Raw genomic sequence first — 15,100 nt, 5'->3', positions numbered from 1 at the left:
CGAGGACTTCAAACCATGGCCCCAAGCTGCAACAACAACTGCTCGAAGGCGCTGGCGGGAAAGCAGAGGACATACACGGTGTGCTAGTACCCGCTCCACGATCTAGAGCTAACGTGCGGATAGTAAGGAATGGCATTCAGGAGAACACTCCGTTCTTCTTCTACTGTGTTCGAGTTGATATGTCCCAGGATTTGGATCTCCGAATGAGAGCTGAATCGCTTATCAAAAGAAAAAGTTTTGGGTATCCAGTATGTGACATCACTGGTCGGCGCGCCTTCCTCCGCAGCATCGCGCGGTGTCACTCGACCAGTACCCCACGGGGCGCGCCTGCTGTATGCGACAGACACGAGTATGTGTCGCACGTGTGGACCGCCTGGCGGGCTCATTGCGCCGCACGCATAAATATCCACTGCTTTTCTGGCGCATCGCCTCTCCTCTTCTTCTTCCTCCTCCTCCTCCTCCTCCTCCTCCACCCTCCAGTCCTTCCATGGTCCGCCGTCGTTCTACCCACCATCGACGCCACGCAGGCCTACCAGCGCGCCAAAAGCCGCCGCCAGCATCGTCGCTCGCCATGGACGAGGAGCGGCCGCTGGCCAAACGCTTTACCCAGTACAGCCCGTACACGATCCACATGCGCAGCTCCAACGAAGCTCAGAGCCGCCACGCGAAGTACCGAGCGACACTTTTCAAGGATCCCAATACCGCTCGAACTGAAGCCGAGGAAGCTGTCCTGGACGAAGAACTGGACACCACCTGGATCGCCGCGCTGAACGCACCCGAACAAGTCTCAGACGAAACTACAAGCCAGGGTGAGGGAGAGGAGGACGCTTCAGGCAGCGAGGGCGAGGGAGAATGCGCCTCCGGAAGTGAGATGGAATTGGAGGATACGGCCGCAAGTGAGGTTGAGGAGGACACGGCGATGGAGATGGAGAAGGCTGCTGGCAAGGTGGTTGATGCTGCAGGCATGCTTCTGGGAGCCGCGCACACAATGGATGAGAACCCCTGGTCAGCACGGCTTAGGAAGACTGAGCAGCGGGCGGCCTACCAGGTCAATCAACAAGATGACAAGACGGCCAGACGGAACCGGGCAATCGAGTACTTGAAAAAGCGCTGGGGACCTGATGTCAACACCTGGGTGCCGGCTGATACCCCCTACACAGATGAAAAGTTTCAAAATCTGAGCAGATGGCCAGGAGGCGTTCTTGAGGAACTGGCCGAGTTGGCCAGGCTGACCACGAGCTCGTACAAGAGACAGCAAGCCATGAGGTTCTTGGGGGAGGCCGTTTGGGATAGAGTCAGCAAAACACCGAAGTATGTCTGCAAGAACGAAGTCACAGTCGCCATACAGAAGGCTCAGAAGGTTTGGGGTCCGGTTTCTAACGCTCAGTCGGGTGGCGATGCTGTCGAGCTTGTGCCATGTCAACACCCAGTCAGCCAGCAAGATACTTCAGGCAAGGAGCAGGATACTTCAGCTGAAGAGGAGGAGGACTTCGATGTAGACGATGACATTGACGAGATGGACTTCTGGACATTGCGTCTGGAGCTCACAAAGGCACGCAAGAGGCTCAGGCAGCTTGAGCAGTCGCAGGCAAAGCAACGTGCCAGTGACTCTGCCTAACTTTCAATTAGGATATACGAGACAATGATGATTACCTTAAGGGAGCAAAAGCCATATTACCCATATTGTGAAATCAAATGTGATCAAAGATCCTGAATTTGAACTTTTCGAGTCTGGGGAGCTATGTGTTTCGAATTTGAAATTTTTCAGTGAAATATACTCATACTGTGGTACCTGAAACTAACCTCTGGACGTAGATGTAGATTTAAAAATGGTACAAATGCGTCCGGACGTTAGCCTCGGCTACCCATGTAATGTGTGCAATATTTTTGTTTTGAGATGGTTAATTCTTTATTTAAAAAAGGAAAAATAAGCGGCTATACTGCAGACAGCAGGAGATTGTCATCACAGCGAACCAGACACGCAGTGTACACTTTGGCGCATTTTCTCGTTTTTGCCAAGATGATCAGCAGCAAGCATAAGCAGTGGGGAGGCGATACCTTTCATGACATCATCCATGGAATAACACTTGCGTGTATGGAATTCGGGTTCAGAGGTGCTGAATAAGTTCGTTGACGGGAACAATTTGACAGTTGCGCCTTGAACGGTTTGGGGAGGTGGAGCAGAGTCGTCTGACGTCTTTTGTCGCTATTCTTGCTGCCAAGGCTGCTTAGGAAGCCTGACTGAGTTCTGTTGCCGTTACTTGGTTCCTCATATGTCTTTCTTTTTTTGGATATGCAAATACTTTCTGGACGTCCTTCTTATTGAGGCCATTGCCGATATCAACGCTTCTGATCAGTCAGAAGGCGTTACGTCCGCAAGGGCAAATTGAGCAGCACATGCACCAGGCATCGCAACTAAAATCAGATACGAAGCGGGTCCGGACAGGGCCATGCTGTAGCTATATCTGCTCTCCGGTGCTGCTGGGGGGGTTCCGGCAATGCGGTCATCCGCGGGTCCCACGAATCGAGCAAACTTGAGCCCCCACCTTCATCCCTGCCAACCCTGCTGCGCCCCATCCCACAAATGCTGCCTCTCATGCATATGTCGTGATCCCAGTAGCCCTACCGATTGGCCGCTACGTAGGGCTGCGCCCACTGTAACGACCACACCCGGGCGCAACCCCACCCCGGCATCCGTTTCAGCCCTGCCGGCAAAAGGTCCTATCGCGACCTGGCAGCACACGACCAGCCATTTGTAGCAAGTCGTCAAGGCAGAAGGCTTCGATATTTTTTTTTTAGAAATTGGGGGCCGTGCAAGGCAGCCGATCAACAATGCAAGCAACGTGGGGGCCGATTGAAATGGACATGCAACACCGCGCGCCGATGAAATAATCCCCTACGCCGCTCTCCTCTTAGCGCCCGCTCACGGATATGGCAGTCCATCGCTTTTCGTTTTGTCCGCTGCTGACGTTTTAGAGCCCGCGATGGATGCTGCCGCCCGGCCCACGAGCGAGTACGAGCTCCTCCCGCCGCAGGGGAATGCCCAACACGCCACCGGTGGTGCTGCTACCACAGGCAGCCACAATGAGAACGCCGACGCTGAAGCCTCTTCGAGACGCTCGTCTTTGTCAGCGTCGAGTGGCGAGTTCGAGTACATGGCGGGTGGAATCAGCATGCTCCCGGACACGCACTACGGCCCGGCCTTCGGCATCATCAGCCCCGCTTCCAGCATCAGATCATCAAGTCGACGTCATTCACTACAAGACGGCGATGATCCGGAGGAGCACGCATCATCCTCTGAGTATCACGATGATGACTACGTTTCCGTGTCCAGAGCTTCCAGCGACGTCGGCGTCTACCCTACAGCGGACGGAATCCATGATGGTCGGAGGTCGCTGGAGACAGCAGCAGCGGAGGGACAGCAGTCAGCCGAGACGCTGGTCGAGGACCGAGGCGGGATGGTGCCGCAAGTCGACGACGAGGTTGTTGTTGACGTCGCGGAGAAAAGAGGAGTAGGAGTGCTGGTGGAAGCGCCGACTCGGCCGTGGACGCCGTTCTACCTGCGACGGATGACGCTTCTGGGCTTCACCCTCGTCTATGTCGTGCTGTTGGTGGCACTCGTCGTCCTGGGAGCGTTGGACCAGAGGAACCAGGGTCTGGCCACCTCGAAATCGAGCAGGCATTATCTCTGGACCTACGGTCCTACTGCCGGTGCGTGTGCTTTCCCGAGTATCCATCCGCTTTTGTGACTGGCTTTGCTGATTCGGAACAGTCCTGACGATCGTGGCCGCGCTCTGGGGCCAGGTTGAGCATCGGACTAAGCAAATGATGCCGTGGGAAATCCTGAGAAAGGGTCCGTCGCCGGCGGCGGATACCCTGCTGCTCGACTATGTTGAGCCGGCACGGCTGACTTCGCTGTGGGTGTCTTTGAAGAAGACGCATTGGCCGGTGTCGATCGCTATTGTTGGGACCTTGCTTCTGCAGCTGTTGACGGTCGTGTCTACTGGTCTTTTCCAGCTTCAGAGCGAGATGATGAATCATACAGGCGTTGCTCTGCTCTACGGAAATGAGTTTGCCTCCGAACCGGCAAACAATTTTGCCGTTGGAGCTGCGCCTGTGTTGTCGGCGATTGCATTGAGCAATGGTAAAATATCCTCATGTCCATACTGGCGACCTGAACTAACAAATGTTTCGAAATAGGCAACCTTTCATACCCGGCTGGAACTTCTGAAAACCTTGCCTTTCCGGCTTTGAGCCTCAAGCATAATATTTCAGGTAAGAGGAACAGAGAGGGGCAACACTCCAGAGCCGTGCTTACTTGAACGTGTTGCAGACGCACAAAATCTTAGCATTTCCTCGACTGTCGATGTCTTTCACGCCGGACTTGGTTGCGAAGTAATTCAGGACCCACAGTGGAATGACGACTGCTTTGTTGGTTCGAGCTTCTACGGAGACTGTAAAAGCGCCATGCCTAAAGTCAGCTTCAACACTTCCTCGTGCCAAATTAAAGACCTTGAGGCAGGATTGATATCCGGAACTTCGCAAGCAGGCGTATACGGAGTTGGCGTCACTGCCAACTGCACCAATGCCCCTTCGGATAACCGTCTTGTGATAGCTATGATCCGATACGGGATTGGGAGAAATTATACCGGCGAGTATCCGGAAAATTCCAGTCCGGAACTCTCTATGGAACCTGCACCAATTCTCCTGTGTAAGCCGAGCTACGCCATCGACTCTCGAGACATCGTCATGGATGGTTCGGGAAAACTGGTCTCTGTGGGCCCTCAAAATTCGTCGACTTCCAGAGGAGAGGACCAACAACCAATACAACAGTGGGATCTTGTAACGAACATCCTGGATTCGGTAAACAATGCAAGTAATGCGGCAAGCGGGCCCGCAAACGAAATCCAAGACATCGGCTCCGACGGGTCTACTCGCTCAGCACTGGACAGCTTCATGTATTGCCTTGTAGCCTTTTTGAACCCGAGCAACATCACAGACTTGCTCGACATTGATCTGTTGCAAAAAGAAAGCGAAAGATTCTACAACGTCGTTTCCGCCCAGATGGCAAAGGACTACCTGATGGTTCCCTCGGACAGGGAGGTATCCGGAGACGTAACGGCAGATCAGCAGCGCCTGCGGATTCGGGGTTTGTCGTTTTACATGATGGAGGTCATCCTTGGCGTTCTCATCGTCATTGCCGCTGCACTCTATTTCCTGGCACCGCGCAACAACACCAGCAGAGATCCGGGATCCATTGGCGGCCTTGCCGCGATAATGGCAGAAAGTCCATCTCTCTACCAGTCCTTGTCTCGATGCGGAAGCGCTGGTATCTCGACTCTGCGCAGCCGCCTTTCCACTTACAGTACCTTGAGCTTCATGCAGCTGTCCGGTGGCAGGCCTGAATTCCGTGTCGTTATGGCTCCTGGTAATCCCGTTGCACCAGTGAGAGCCTCTGACGCGGAATCAGGCGAAGACAAGATTCGTTGGTGGAGACCGCTGGCCATGTCGCGGGTCACCAAGACTGGGGTTACGTTGTACCTACTACTGCTTATTGCGGCTTTGGAATCCACCTATCAAGCTTCGGTCAAGCACGATGGCCTCGCCGACGTGGAGACTGAGAGCTATGTTCGCTACACCTGGTCGTACATACCAGCCCTGAGCATGTTCATTGCCCAGCTTCTTGTCGGCATGATTGGAGACGTATCAAAGATCTTCGCCCCTTTTCATGAACTTCGCCGAAAGGGCCCTGTTCCAGCAAAGGCGCTCTTCAGTGACCCTTTGTCCCATGTCACCATCCAGACGGTTTTCACCGCAATTCCCACCAAACAGTTTGCACTGTTGGCAATGAGTCTAGCCATGCTCCTCACTCCTCTCCTAACCATCGTAGCCTCCGGTCTTTTCTCGCCCGAAACATCAGAATACACGCAAGCCGTCACAGCCAAGCTCACCGACGCCTTCAACCTGACCGACGCCACCATCAGCATGCAAAGCGCCTTCGTCATCGGCCTCCTCCTCCAAAGCAACCTCTCCTACCCCGCCTGGACGTACGGCGAGCTCGCCCTCCCGCAGCTGCGCCTCGACACCATCCAACAAACCGGCAAGCCCATCAACGCCTCCGCCCCCTCTTTCAACAGCTCCACCATCAACCTCACCGTCCCCGCGCCCCGCGCCTCCCTCAACTGCACCTACCTCCCGCCCGGCGACATCTACGTCTTCACCGATGACTTTTCAGCCTTCACGCAAGCCGCGACGCCGACCCTGCTCGCCAACAACAGCGATTGCACCCCGCTCTACTCCACCCTCGAAGGCACCAATCTCCCCCCGCGCCCCTTCGGCTGGACGCAGTCGGTCATCGGCGACTGCGGCTACATCCGCGGCGTCTACGGTCCATCCACGGCCGACAACGCCACGGCCCAGGGCTTCGCCTGCGTACCGTCGATCGAACAGGTGCAGGTGAACCTGACGCTGCGGCTGCCGGGGTACGACGTCGTCGACGCCGTGGCCCTAGAAGGTACAGCGGAACCGTACGATGCGGCGGCGACAGGCTGGGACTGGAACAACTTCGACCTCGCTGACATCCTGCCTGGCGCGGGGTACACGGACGCCGCGAGCACCACCGACGATGATGGCGAGACGGCGGCGACGAACGCTACGGGGAGCCCCCTGGGCGACTTCGACACCACCTTCCAAGCCATCCTCGACTCCGCGCCCAACATCACCGCCGCGTCCGACCTCTTCGGCCCCGACGCCTTCCCCCGCGTCGCCAGCAGCCTCCAGCACGTCTTCCGCCTCGCCTTCGCGCAGGTCGTGAACCGCGAGTTCCGTGTGCCTGTGGCTGCTGCTTCCTCTTCCTCTTCCTCCGCCTCCTCCTCCTCCTCCTCCTCCCCCTCCTCCCCCTCCACCAGCGCTGGGACTGTACTAAACGCCACCCTCACCAACCCCCACCGCCTCCGCCTCAAACAAAGCTCCCTCTCCACCCGCCTCCTCGAATCCCTGCTGGCCGCCATAGCAGTCTGCCTCGTCGCCGGCTGCGCGCTGATGGACGACGTCCGCGAAGTGTTGCCGAAGAATCCGTGCAGCGTCGCGGCGGCGGCGAGTCTGGTGGCTGATGCGGGCGTGGTGAGGGGCGCGGCGGAGGTGGCGAGGGAGAAGACCAAAGGGACAGGCGCGCCGGGGGTGGCGTGGTGGGGGGATGGGGAGGTGCTTGGGGGAAAGGTTTTTGAGGGGGTTGGACGGGGAGAAGGGGGAGAACGGGAAGGGTTTAGTATGGGGTGGTGGGGGGATGGCGGCATCAGAGGTGAATTGAGGAGGTTTGGGGTTGATTGGGGGAGGGCGGGGTGGGATTGAGAGTTGGAGGTTGGGAAGGCGTTTTGTGCAAAAGGTGGATTTGAGATTTTGGATAAGGAGCAACTTAGCTATACGAGATTTTTATTTTTTTTTCTGTTCTACCATAACAATTGTAACACCTTGGACAGCAACGTCTGTTTTAGGATGGCTGCCAATGCCCTGCTCTGGTTCGTTCTATTTATAATCCTATTGGTCGCCGGTTCCACGCTAATACGAGAGCTGTCTGGTGTCACAAGAGGGCTGGAAAAAGCAAATCCGGAGCTGAGGATCTGCAACCTCACATCTCAAGTCCTTATGATAACCACAAAAGAGCCTCTCCTCAGACCCTGCAAACCTCACTGTTGCACCTTTCGACTGGTTATGTACCACTTTCCGTCGATACCACCATGGCCCTCCCTCCGAACGAATACCCATACGAACCGCTACCACCACAAATGCAAGATGCAATCCGGCTTCTGGTTATAAACCCTGCCGACAATTCCGAGCCCCTAACGGGAAACTTCTCGGTGGTCTCTCTAGACTGCAGCCCCCGGTACGAAGCCCTCTCGTACGTCTGGGGTGATCCCGAGAAAACCGAAGTTCTCCACACCCCTGAAGGATGCATTCGAATCACCGCATCTTTGCATGCCGCCCTGAAACGTATCCGGCAATTCGTGCCGCCACATGAAGAGAACAAGCATGAGCCCAGACATAGAAAGGGACACTCCCAACGCCCCACAGCTGCCACGGTCTGGGCCGACGCAGTTTGTATCAATCAGGAAAATAACACCGAGAAAGCACATCAAGTCCGCTTGATGGGCAGAATCTTTTCCACCGCAAATCTGGTCTGGGCATACCTGGGAGAAGATTCGAATGATTCCGATAAAGCCTTCGCTTTCTTGCGCTCCTTTCAAGGGGGCCCCTCTGAGGATGATGGTGCGCTCTTCCACGCTACAGGACCGCAAACCAAGTTCTACACTAGCCTTTCAATGGGAAAATCTGCAACGCGTGCCATTTTTGAACGGAGCTATTTTTCGCGGGTCTGGATTATACAGGAATTTGTTCTTGCGAAAAGAGTGGTTTTTATATGCGGCTCCTGGTACGCTGGTCACAGCATCCTCCTGAGGTCAGCCAATTTCCTGTCACGAGAAATGAACTCAACAGCCACCAATATCGTTGAGACGCTGTTTCAATTACGGTCCAGCTATTTTGAGAAAGAGCAGCGTTGGCCGCTGATCAGGATCCTCCAGCACTTTCGCGGACATGCGTGCACGAGAGCAAGCGACCACTTGTTCGCGCTGCTGTCCCTCGCAGGTGATATGCCAAATTCGGAGCTGGATCCAGATTACGACGAACCTGTTGAAGAAACCGTGAGAAGGTATGCAAAAGTGTTTGCAAAGAATGGGTACATGATGGAGCTCTTGAATCTTGCGGGACATGATCCAGAGCCTATGGAGCGCTTGCGTTTCCCTTCTTGGATTCCCAATTGGATGTCCGATTTTCAAGATGTCGCTGAATGCGTCGGATCTATCCATGATTGGTACCCAACCAGAATAGACCAGGGAGCTTGCAGTATTGTAGGGGATATTCTTCAAGTGAATGGATGTTTGATCGATGAGGTATTCAACGTCCAGAGTTTGGGGAGCACTACCATCAGAAGCGAAACACTCAAGCTGGTTGAAATACTGGATCAACGGATGAATCGACGGCTAGCTCGAAGGCTAGCTCGACGGCAGGGTCAACAACTGGATCGACGACTGGATTGGTGGCCGCTGGGCATGGAACGTTCGTCTCTAGATCGGTACGTGGAAATTGCTGGACCTCTATTCGACGACATCTGTAGATTTCTCGCAGTACCTTTAGAGCCCAGACGGTCGTTGATAAGTTCTCGTCGTGGTCCAAATTTTACTCAACTCCAAGGCAATATGGGAAGTCATTTGATGGACCTTATCAGGGGTTTACCAGCAAGCGCGCACCTGGAAAAGCTCCGGTCATTCATTGAGATCAAGATGCTGAATGATGAATCGTTCGCCTGGCTGGCGACATTATTCACGGGTTACAGGTCATGGCGCGCCCATAGGATCTCAGTCGGCTTATCGTCAGCTCTTCATGGTCATCCACTGGGAGAAGAGCATAAAGACTGTCAAAAATGCACAGACAATTCATCAGAGTTTGACTCGTATCTCACAAATCTCTCTTCCTGGATTAAAAGCAACAAGTGTTTCGTAACTTGGGTGAAGAAGAAACTAAATGGTTTGGGCGAAGAGGAGAAACACCAATTCATCGAAAACCTTAATCAGAGCGAAAAGGAGAGAGATGACTTCAGTCATCTAGATCTATTTGAAGGTGATGCACTGTATTCCACAGTTTCTCTGCTTTTGCATACTTTCAGACTTTGGAGGGTTTTCAAAACAAAATGTGGGAAGATTGGTTTGGGGCCGCTTCGAACCAAGATTGGCGATAGACTGTACATCACGAAGGCATTCAGGAAACCGATCATCGTCAGGAATATCGAGGGCGAAGAAGGGATGTACCGGTTCATTGCCGTGGCAGATATTGGGTCGAGCAAGGAGTTTGAGGACGATGAGGCTCCAAATGAAGTCTTGAGTATTTGTTGATGACTCCGTCAGTGATTCGACCCTCAAATCAGTTTTCGTACCTGAGTTTTTGATTTCTAGGAGGGCCACCTTGAGGCGATGGCTGACACCAGTAAGGCTATTCCGTTTCATTTCCAATTCTCCAATGTATATAAGTATTCAAAGACTTTCATGTTAATTTAATCCATGTCGATATGCATAAAGCAGCAATTTCATAGACCCTGCCATTCTGGTATCAGAATTGCCCACGGTCTAGTCTGCAACAACGCAATTACTAACATTGGAGTTACTAACACCAGATCTTGTGACAACGTTATTAATAATAAAGCAAGCGATCTCGAGCAATTATTAAAGATATTCTCTAAACTCACCCTTAGAAAATCTCTTAGTACTTGCGGACTCTGTATTGATCTTACTCCTTGTAACGAAGATGAACGGACGAAATGAGAGAGGGAATGGATCACTTAGTACTTCAGCAGCCCGAGTATTATCTCGATATCGAATGGAGAGACAAATTCAACCCCACTTTCCGATGGATGCGAAAGTAGCTTGAAAAAATGCGGGGCACCAAACTACAGAACTTCAAATCCTCAACTATTCCGCTCCTCACTCGCAGATTTAACTTTTCAACCCCTCACGTTCTTGAATACCTCCGATACTAAGCACACAATGGACCACCCAACCAACCACAACCCCCTCCCCCCCTCCACCTCCCCCCACCTGCACCTCGCCCACCCCACCCCAGAAGAACTCGTCCACATCTCCACCAACACTTTCTCCTCCTGGCACGACACGCTCCCCCTCCCAGACTACCTCGCCGAATCCCTCTACCTGTCCACCGTGCCCCTCGCAAAAGACAACGGCCTAACCACCTGGATCCTCGTCGACTCGCGCCTGCCGCCCAACGCGCGACCAATCCTCTCCTCATGCGAGAGCTACCGCAAGCGCTGCTTGACCAGCGACGCGGGCGCCGGCGGCAGCACCGTCTCCGACGCCCTCGTCCACGGCGTCGCCAGCGTCTTCTGCGCGCCGCCGTACCGCCGCCGCGGCTACGCGGCGCGCCTGATGAAAGAGCTGGCGCGGGTGCTGCGTGACTGGCAGACGACGGCGGAGGAGGACGGCAAGCGCGTCGCCGTCGTCGGCAGCATCCTGTACTCAGACATCGGCAAGACGTTCTACGCGAACCTGGGCTGGGCGCCGCACCCGCGCAACACGCACGTCGCCTTCGCGCCGCAGCAGCAGCAGAAGGGGATCCCTCAACCGTCGTCGTCGCCGCCGCAAGCCAAGGCGATCGCGGAAGGGGACCTCGCAGCCTTCTGCGAGGAGGACGAGGCCATGGTCCGGAAAGCCATGGCGAGGCCGCTGGCGCCGGCGCCGGACGGCGTGGAGAAGGAGAAGAAGAAGATGCAGCAGCGCGCGTCGATCGTGCCCGACTGCGACCACATGCTCTGGCACCTCGCCAAGGAGGCCTTCGCCACGGAAAGGCTGTTCGGGAAGGTTCCGCGAGCGAAAGGCGCGATAGCTGGCGCGCAGGGGAGGCGGGTGTGGGCGATCTGGACGCACCGCTACTATTCGCATCCGGACGCGGTGGCGACGTCGCCCGAAAGCAATGACGAGAACGTTCTTTACATCCTCCGGCTTGTCGTCGAAGGGGATGAAAGCGCGGACGGAATAGTTTGGGACGACCAGAAGGAGAAGGGGAAGGGGGAAGAGGAAGAAGAGGAGGAGCAAGCTCGCTCCTTGAAAGCTGTTCTCCAGGCCGCGCAGGCCGAGGCTGCGGAGTGGCGGCTCGATCGCGTGGTGATGTGGAATCCGTCGCCGTGGGTGCGGCGTGTGATAACGCAGAGCGGACTGGAGCATGCCGTGGTCGAGCGGGAGGAAGACGCCATTGCCAGCGGTCTGTGGTACGATGAAAACGGCGGAGCGGGACCGGCGCCGCTGTGGATGAACAATGAGCACTATGCCTGGTGTTGAAGTGACTGGAAAATACGCATGAAGGAAAAGGGCGAGACGTATTGCAAGAAATATTGTGGAGCGTGGGGGACCCGGTAGAAAGAAAGCTCCAAGACATCCGTATCACGCAAGCATATTCACAGCTCCGTGTCAACGTAATGTCTTGATTTGGGAGAAAATCCCGTCTCCTCCGCGTACGACCATCGTACAGTTTCATTTCCTTTCCTTTTTTTTTTCTCCCCGATTACTCTCATATCCCCACAAGCAATCCTACACCCGCACCAACACCCAGCCAATCAAGCCTTTCCTCTCTCACCTTCCCTCCTCTCCACCACCAATCCGATCCCCCACCCACTCCACCCAAACCCCCACATCCCCACACAACTCCAGCGCCCTCCCCATCCGCCCCAACACCCGCACCCGCCTCGCCTCTTCCTCCTGCTCCTTCCGCCTCTCCTCCTCCGTCTTCGCCTTTTTCTCTGCCGCCCCCGCCTCACCTTCCGCACCAGCCACCTCCTCTTCTTTCGCCGTCTTCCCGGCGTCACCGCCACCGTCCTGATGCTGCAGCTCCGGCAACAAGTCCTGCGCCGCAATCGTCACGTCCGCGTTCGGCAAGATGCTGGCCGCGAGCGTGATCGTCGGCGGCGGCGCGGACGGGTCGAACAACGCCGGAGACGTCTTCTTGTCCGACGCCGAGCCGCCATCGCCGAAGAGGTCCGACTCGGTGCCGCTCATGGCCATGTCGACGTCGGTGCCAGCAGCAGCGGCGGCATCCGCGGGCAGCGAGAAGGAGAGGCCGCCGAGGAGGTCGTCAAGGGATTCGATGGGAGTGTTGATGGTGGGTTGGCCGGAGGCGGAGGAGGATGATGGGCGGGGGTAGGTAACGGTTAGGATTGGGGACGAGGCGCCGGATGGGTCGATGCCGGCGAGGGCGATGCTGATGGGAAGGGTGGATTGGTGACCGTCGGCTTTCTCGGGTGGAGGGGTGGGGATGTTTCCGCCGTGTTGGGTAAGCTGGTCGGCGGGCGATTGGGATGGTTGGAGCGCGGATTGGAGGAGAGAGGTTAGGTGGGCGTATTGGCGGAGGACCTGAACGGTGTGTCAACATCTTTCAAGCTGCGTGGGGGGTAGATAGGGACGTCACTTACGGGGAGTATCTGCACGAGTTGCCGGGGGTGATCAAAGGGTATCTCGTCCAACACACATGCAACCTCGGCCTTGTTCACGTAGAGCGTTGCCTCGTGCCGCCTGTCCTGCTCTTTGCCGTTCTTGTCCACCACAAACACATTCCGAATATTGTGATACTCCTTTGTAATATCCGTAGTGAGACCTGATGTAGACTCATCATCTGGCTTCAATACCAATGCTTCTAGGGAAGTCGACCATTTCAGCGATTCCTGATTCATTTGGACATTGACGGAGGTGAGGATGTTCTGCGCCGTGCTGAGAGGGACCACCAATGGCGGATTCAACTTTGCCACGAAGCGCACATTTGGAAGCTTGCCAATGCTATTACCATCCAGTGCCATGGGATCGTTCTGGGCTGCTTCTGACCCGCCTGCATATGTTGGAGGAGGATCCAACCAGTCAATGACCGGCGAGCCGAAAAGATCATTTGGATCAGAAGGTTTTTCTACCGCATCCGATACCCAGGCATCGCTGACTCGCATTGATGGATAGAGCTGTGCGGGGGAGGATTCGCATTCGATAGTCAGCGAAAATATCCTATTCGCGCTCTCATCGTACTGATCGCCTTCGTCGTCAACATCCATGCTTGTGTCTTCAGCTCCGCTCTCTTTTTTGTCTGGTTTCTGAAAGACCAATCTCTTCTCCATCCAGTACTCCAGAGACAATCCCACTGCCGAGTTGGCGTTCATCCTCGGCCTTCCGCTCTTCTTGCAAAGAACCTCTCTCGTTGCCTTCTCATGCGCGTGCGGTTTTGATACATCAAAAAGATGCATGGCAGCCTTCTTCTCATGTTCAAACAGCTTCTGCAAGCTGTTATAAACCCCGGCAATAGCCTCAAAGCAGCTGACCTCGGGCTTCGCATCCTTAAATATGCTCAGATGATCCAGCCTCGCCAGCTTCTCCAAGTTCTTCGCAAACCGATCCAGCGAAAGGTTGATGCTCGCCTCCCCGGGCCCCGGCTCCAAGTCAGCCTTGAACACCTTCGCCGCCGACGCAGCATGTTTCTGCACGCCCTGCGACAGCTCTCCAAACTGCAGCGTCACACCCGCAACAGCAGCGTCGCGGAAGGTGATATCGAGCATGAAGCTCGTGTGGGCGAGCAGCAGCTGCTGCTCACCCGCGCCACCAGCAACCGAGTAGGTGTCGGACATGACCTCGCTGGACAAGCCGAGCTGGCGCGCCAGGCGCTCCATGCCCTCGCGGGAGACGCGGCCGGGCCGCGCGCGCAGCGTCGCGATGATGGCCTCCAGGCGCTTGCGCTGCTCCGTGTCGTCGGGCCGGCCGCCCATCGAGCTCGTCAGCCCCATGCCCAGGCCCAGCCCGCTCATCCCGCTCATGCTGATGCCCATGCCCACCCCGCCCTCCAGCCCGGCCAACGCGTTCAGCCCAATGTTCAGCGCCCCCGGCGAGTCGAAGCTTATCGCGCCGGCGCCGCTGCTGCCGGCTCCGCCCCCGCCTCCTCCTCCTGTTGCTGCGGCCGGCGAGCTGCCGATCAGTGTCTTCGAGCTCGGGTGGTTCTGGCTGGCTGATGCGGCCATTGCGGAGCCCGACGCGCCGGAGGTGGTGTTGAAGGGCGACTTGCCGGCTTGCTGGGTGCTGCGCTGGGCGGCGGGTGAGGGTACGCTGCGGGGGGCTGGCGAGGAGAAGGCGCCGAGGTGCTGCTGTTGCGAGGGCGTAGCGGCGGCATTGGGAGCTTGCGGCGGGTGGCGTGCTGGGTGGTTCGTCGGCGTCGACATGGTGATTGGGTCGTAGCGCTCGCGCGCGCGCAGCTGTGGGGAAGCTTCGACGGAGGTAAAGGTGCGGTAGGAGACCTCGGATTCACGTCATGTATTGAGCTTGTGTCGCGGATAGGCTGCGAGGAAACGAAAGAGACGGTCGGGGGGGACGGTGCTAGCGAACAATGGCACGGCTGAAGCTTCAGCTGCAGTTAAAAATGAGTGTCGCAATTGGCTGAGCGATTTGAAGAGCGACAGGCTTTGGTCGCCAGTATGCGACGCCAGGGTTGCGGGTAAGCTCGACAATGCACAACGCGA

The 15,100-nt window shown here is 56.1% G+C and overlaps 4 protein-coding genes across 4 annotated transcripts; 3 read left to right on the top strand and 1 right to left on the bottom strand.

Annotated features, from left to right (window-relative positions):
• Positions 1-487: 487 nt before the first annotated feature.
• On the top strand, positions 488-1,618 carry LTHEOB_2701 (uncharacterized protein; the record flags this gene model as incomplete). Its single annotated transcript, XM_035511543.1, has 1 exon — positions 488-1,618. One exon carries the CDS (start codon positions 488-490, stop codon positions 1,616-1,618), a length of 1,131 nt encoding a protein of 376 aa, XP_035363427.1.
• A 1,366-nt stretch (positions 1,619-2,984) lies between these two features.
• LTHEOB_2700 (uncharacterized protein) lies at positions 2,985-7,350 on the top strand (the record flags this gene model as incomplete). The annotated part of the gene is made up of 4 exons (XM_035511542.1): positions 2,985-3,711; positions 3,773-4,144; positions 4,201-4,275; positions 4,334-7,350. The coding sequence occupies 4 exons, from the start codon at positions 2,985-2,987 to the stop codon at positions 7,348-7,350; spliced, it is 4,191 nt and encodes a 1,396-aa protein (XP_035363426.1).
• Positions 7,351-10,595: 3,245 nt separating this feature from the next.
• LTHEOB_2699 (Lysine acetyltransferase protein) lies at positions 10,596-11,900 on the top strand (the record flags this gene model as incomplete). The annotated part of the gene is made up of 1 exon (XM_035511539.1): positions 10,596-11,900. The coding sequence occupies one exon, from the start codon at positions 10,596-10,598 to the stop codon at positions 11,898-11,900; it is 1,305 nt and encodes a 434-aa protein (XP_035363425.1).
• Positions 11,901-12,191: 291 nt separating this feature from the next.
• On the bottom strand, positions 12,192-14,803 carry LTHEOB_2698 (uncharacterized protein; the record flags this gene model as incomplete). Its single annotated transcript, XM_035511538.1, has 2 exons — positions 12,192-12,968; positions 13,028-14,803. The coding sequence occupies 2 exons, from the start codon at positions 14,801-14,803 to the stop codon at positions 12,192-12,194; spliced, it is 2,553 nt and encodes an 850-aa protein (XP_035363424.1).
• Between the last annotated feature and the right edge of the window lie 297 nt (positions 14,804-15,100).

Source organism: Lasiodiplodia theobromae (assembly GCF_012971845.1).
Source record: "Lasiodiplodia theobromae strain AM2As chromosome Unknown scaffold_7, whole genome shotgun sequence".
NCBI lineage: Eukaryota > Fungi > Ascomycota > Dothideomycetes > Botryosphaeriales > Botryosphaeriaceae > Lasiodiplodia > Lasiodiplodia theobromae.
Note: the sequence above shows the minus strand (reverse complement) of the source record. Positions and strands in the feature narration are given on the sequence as shown.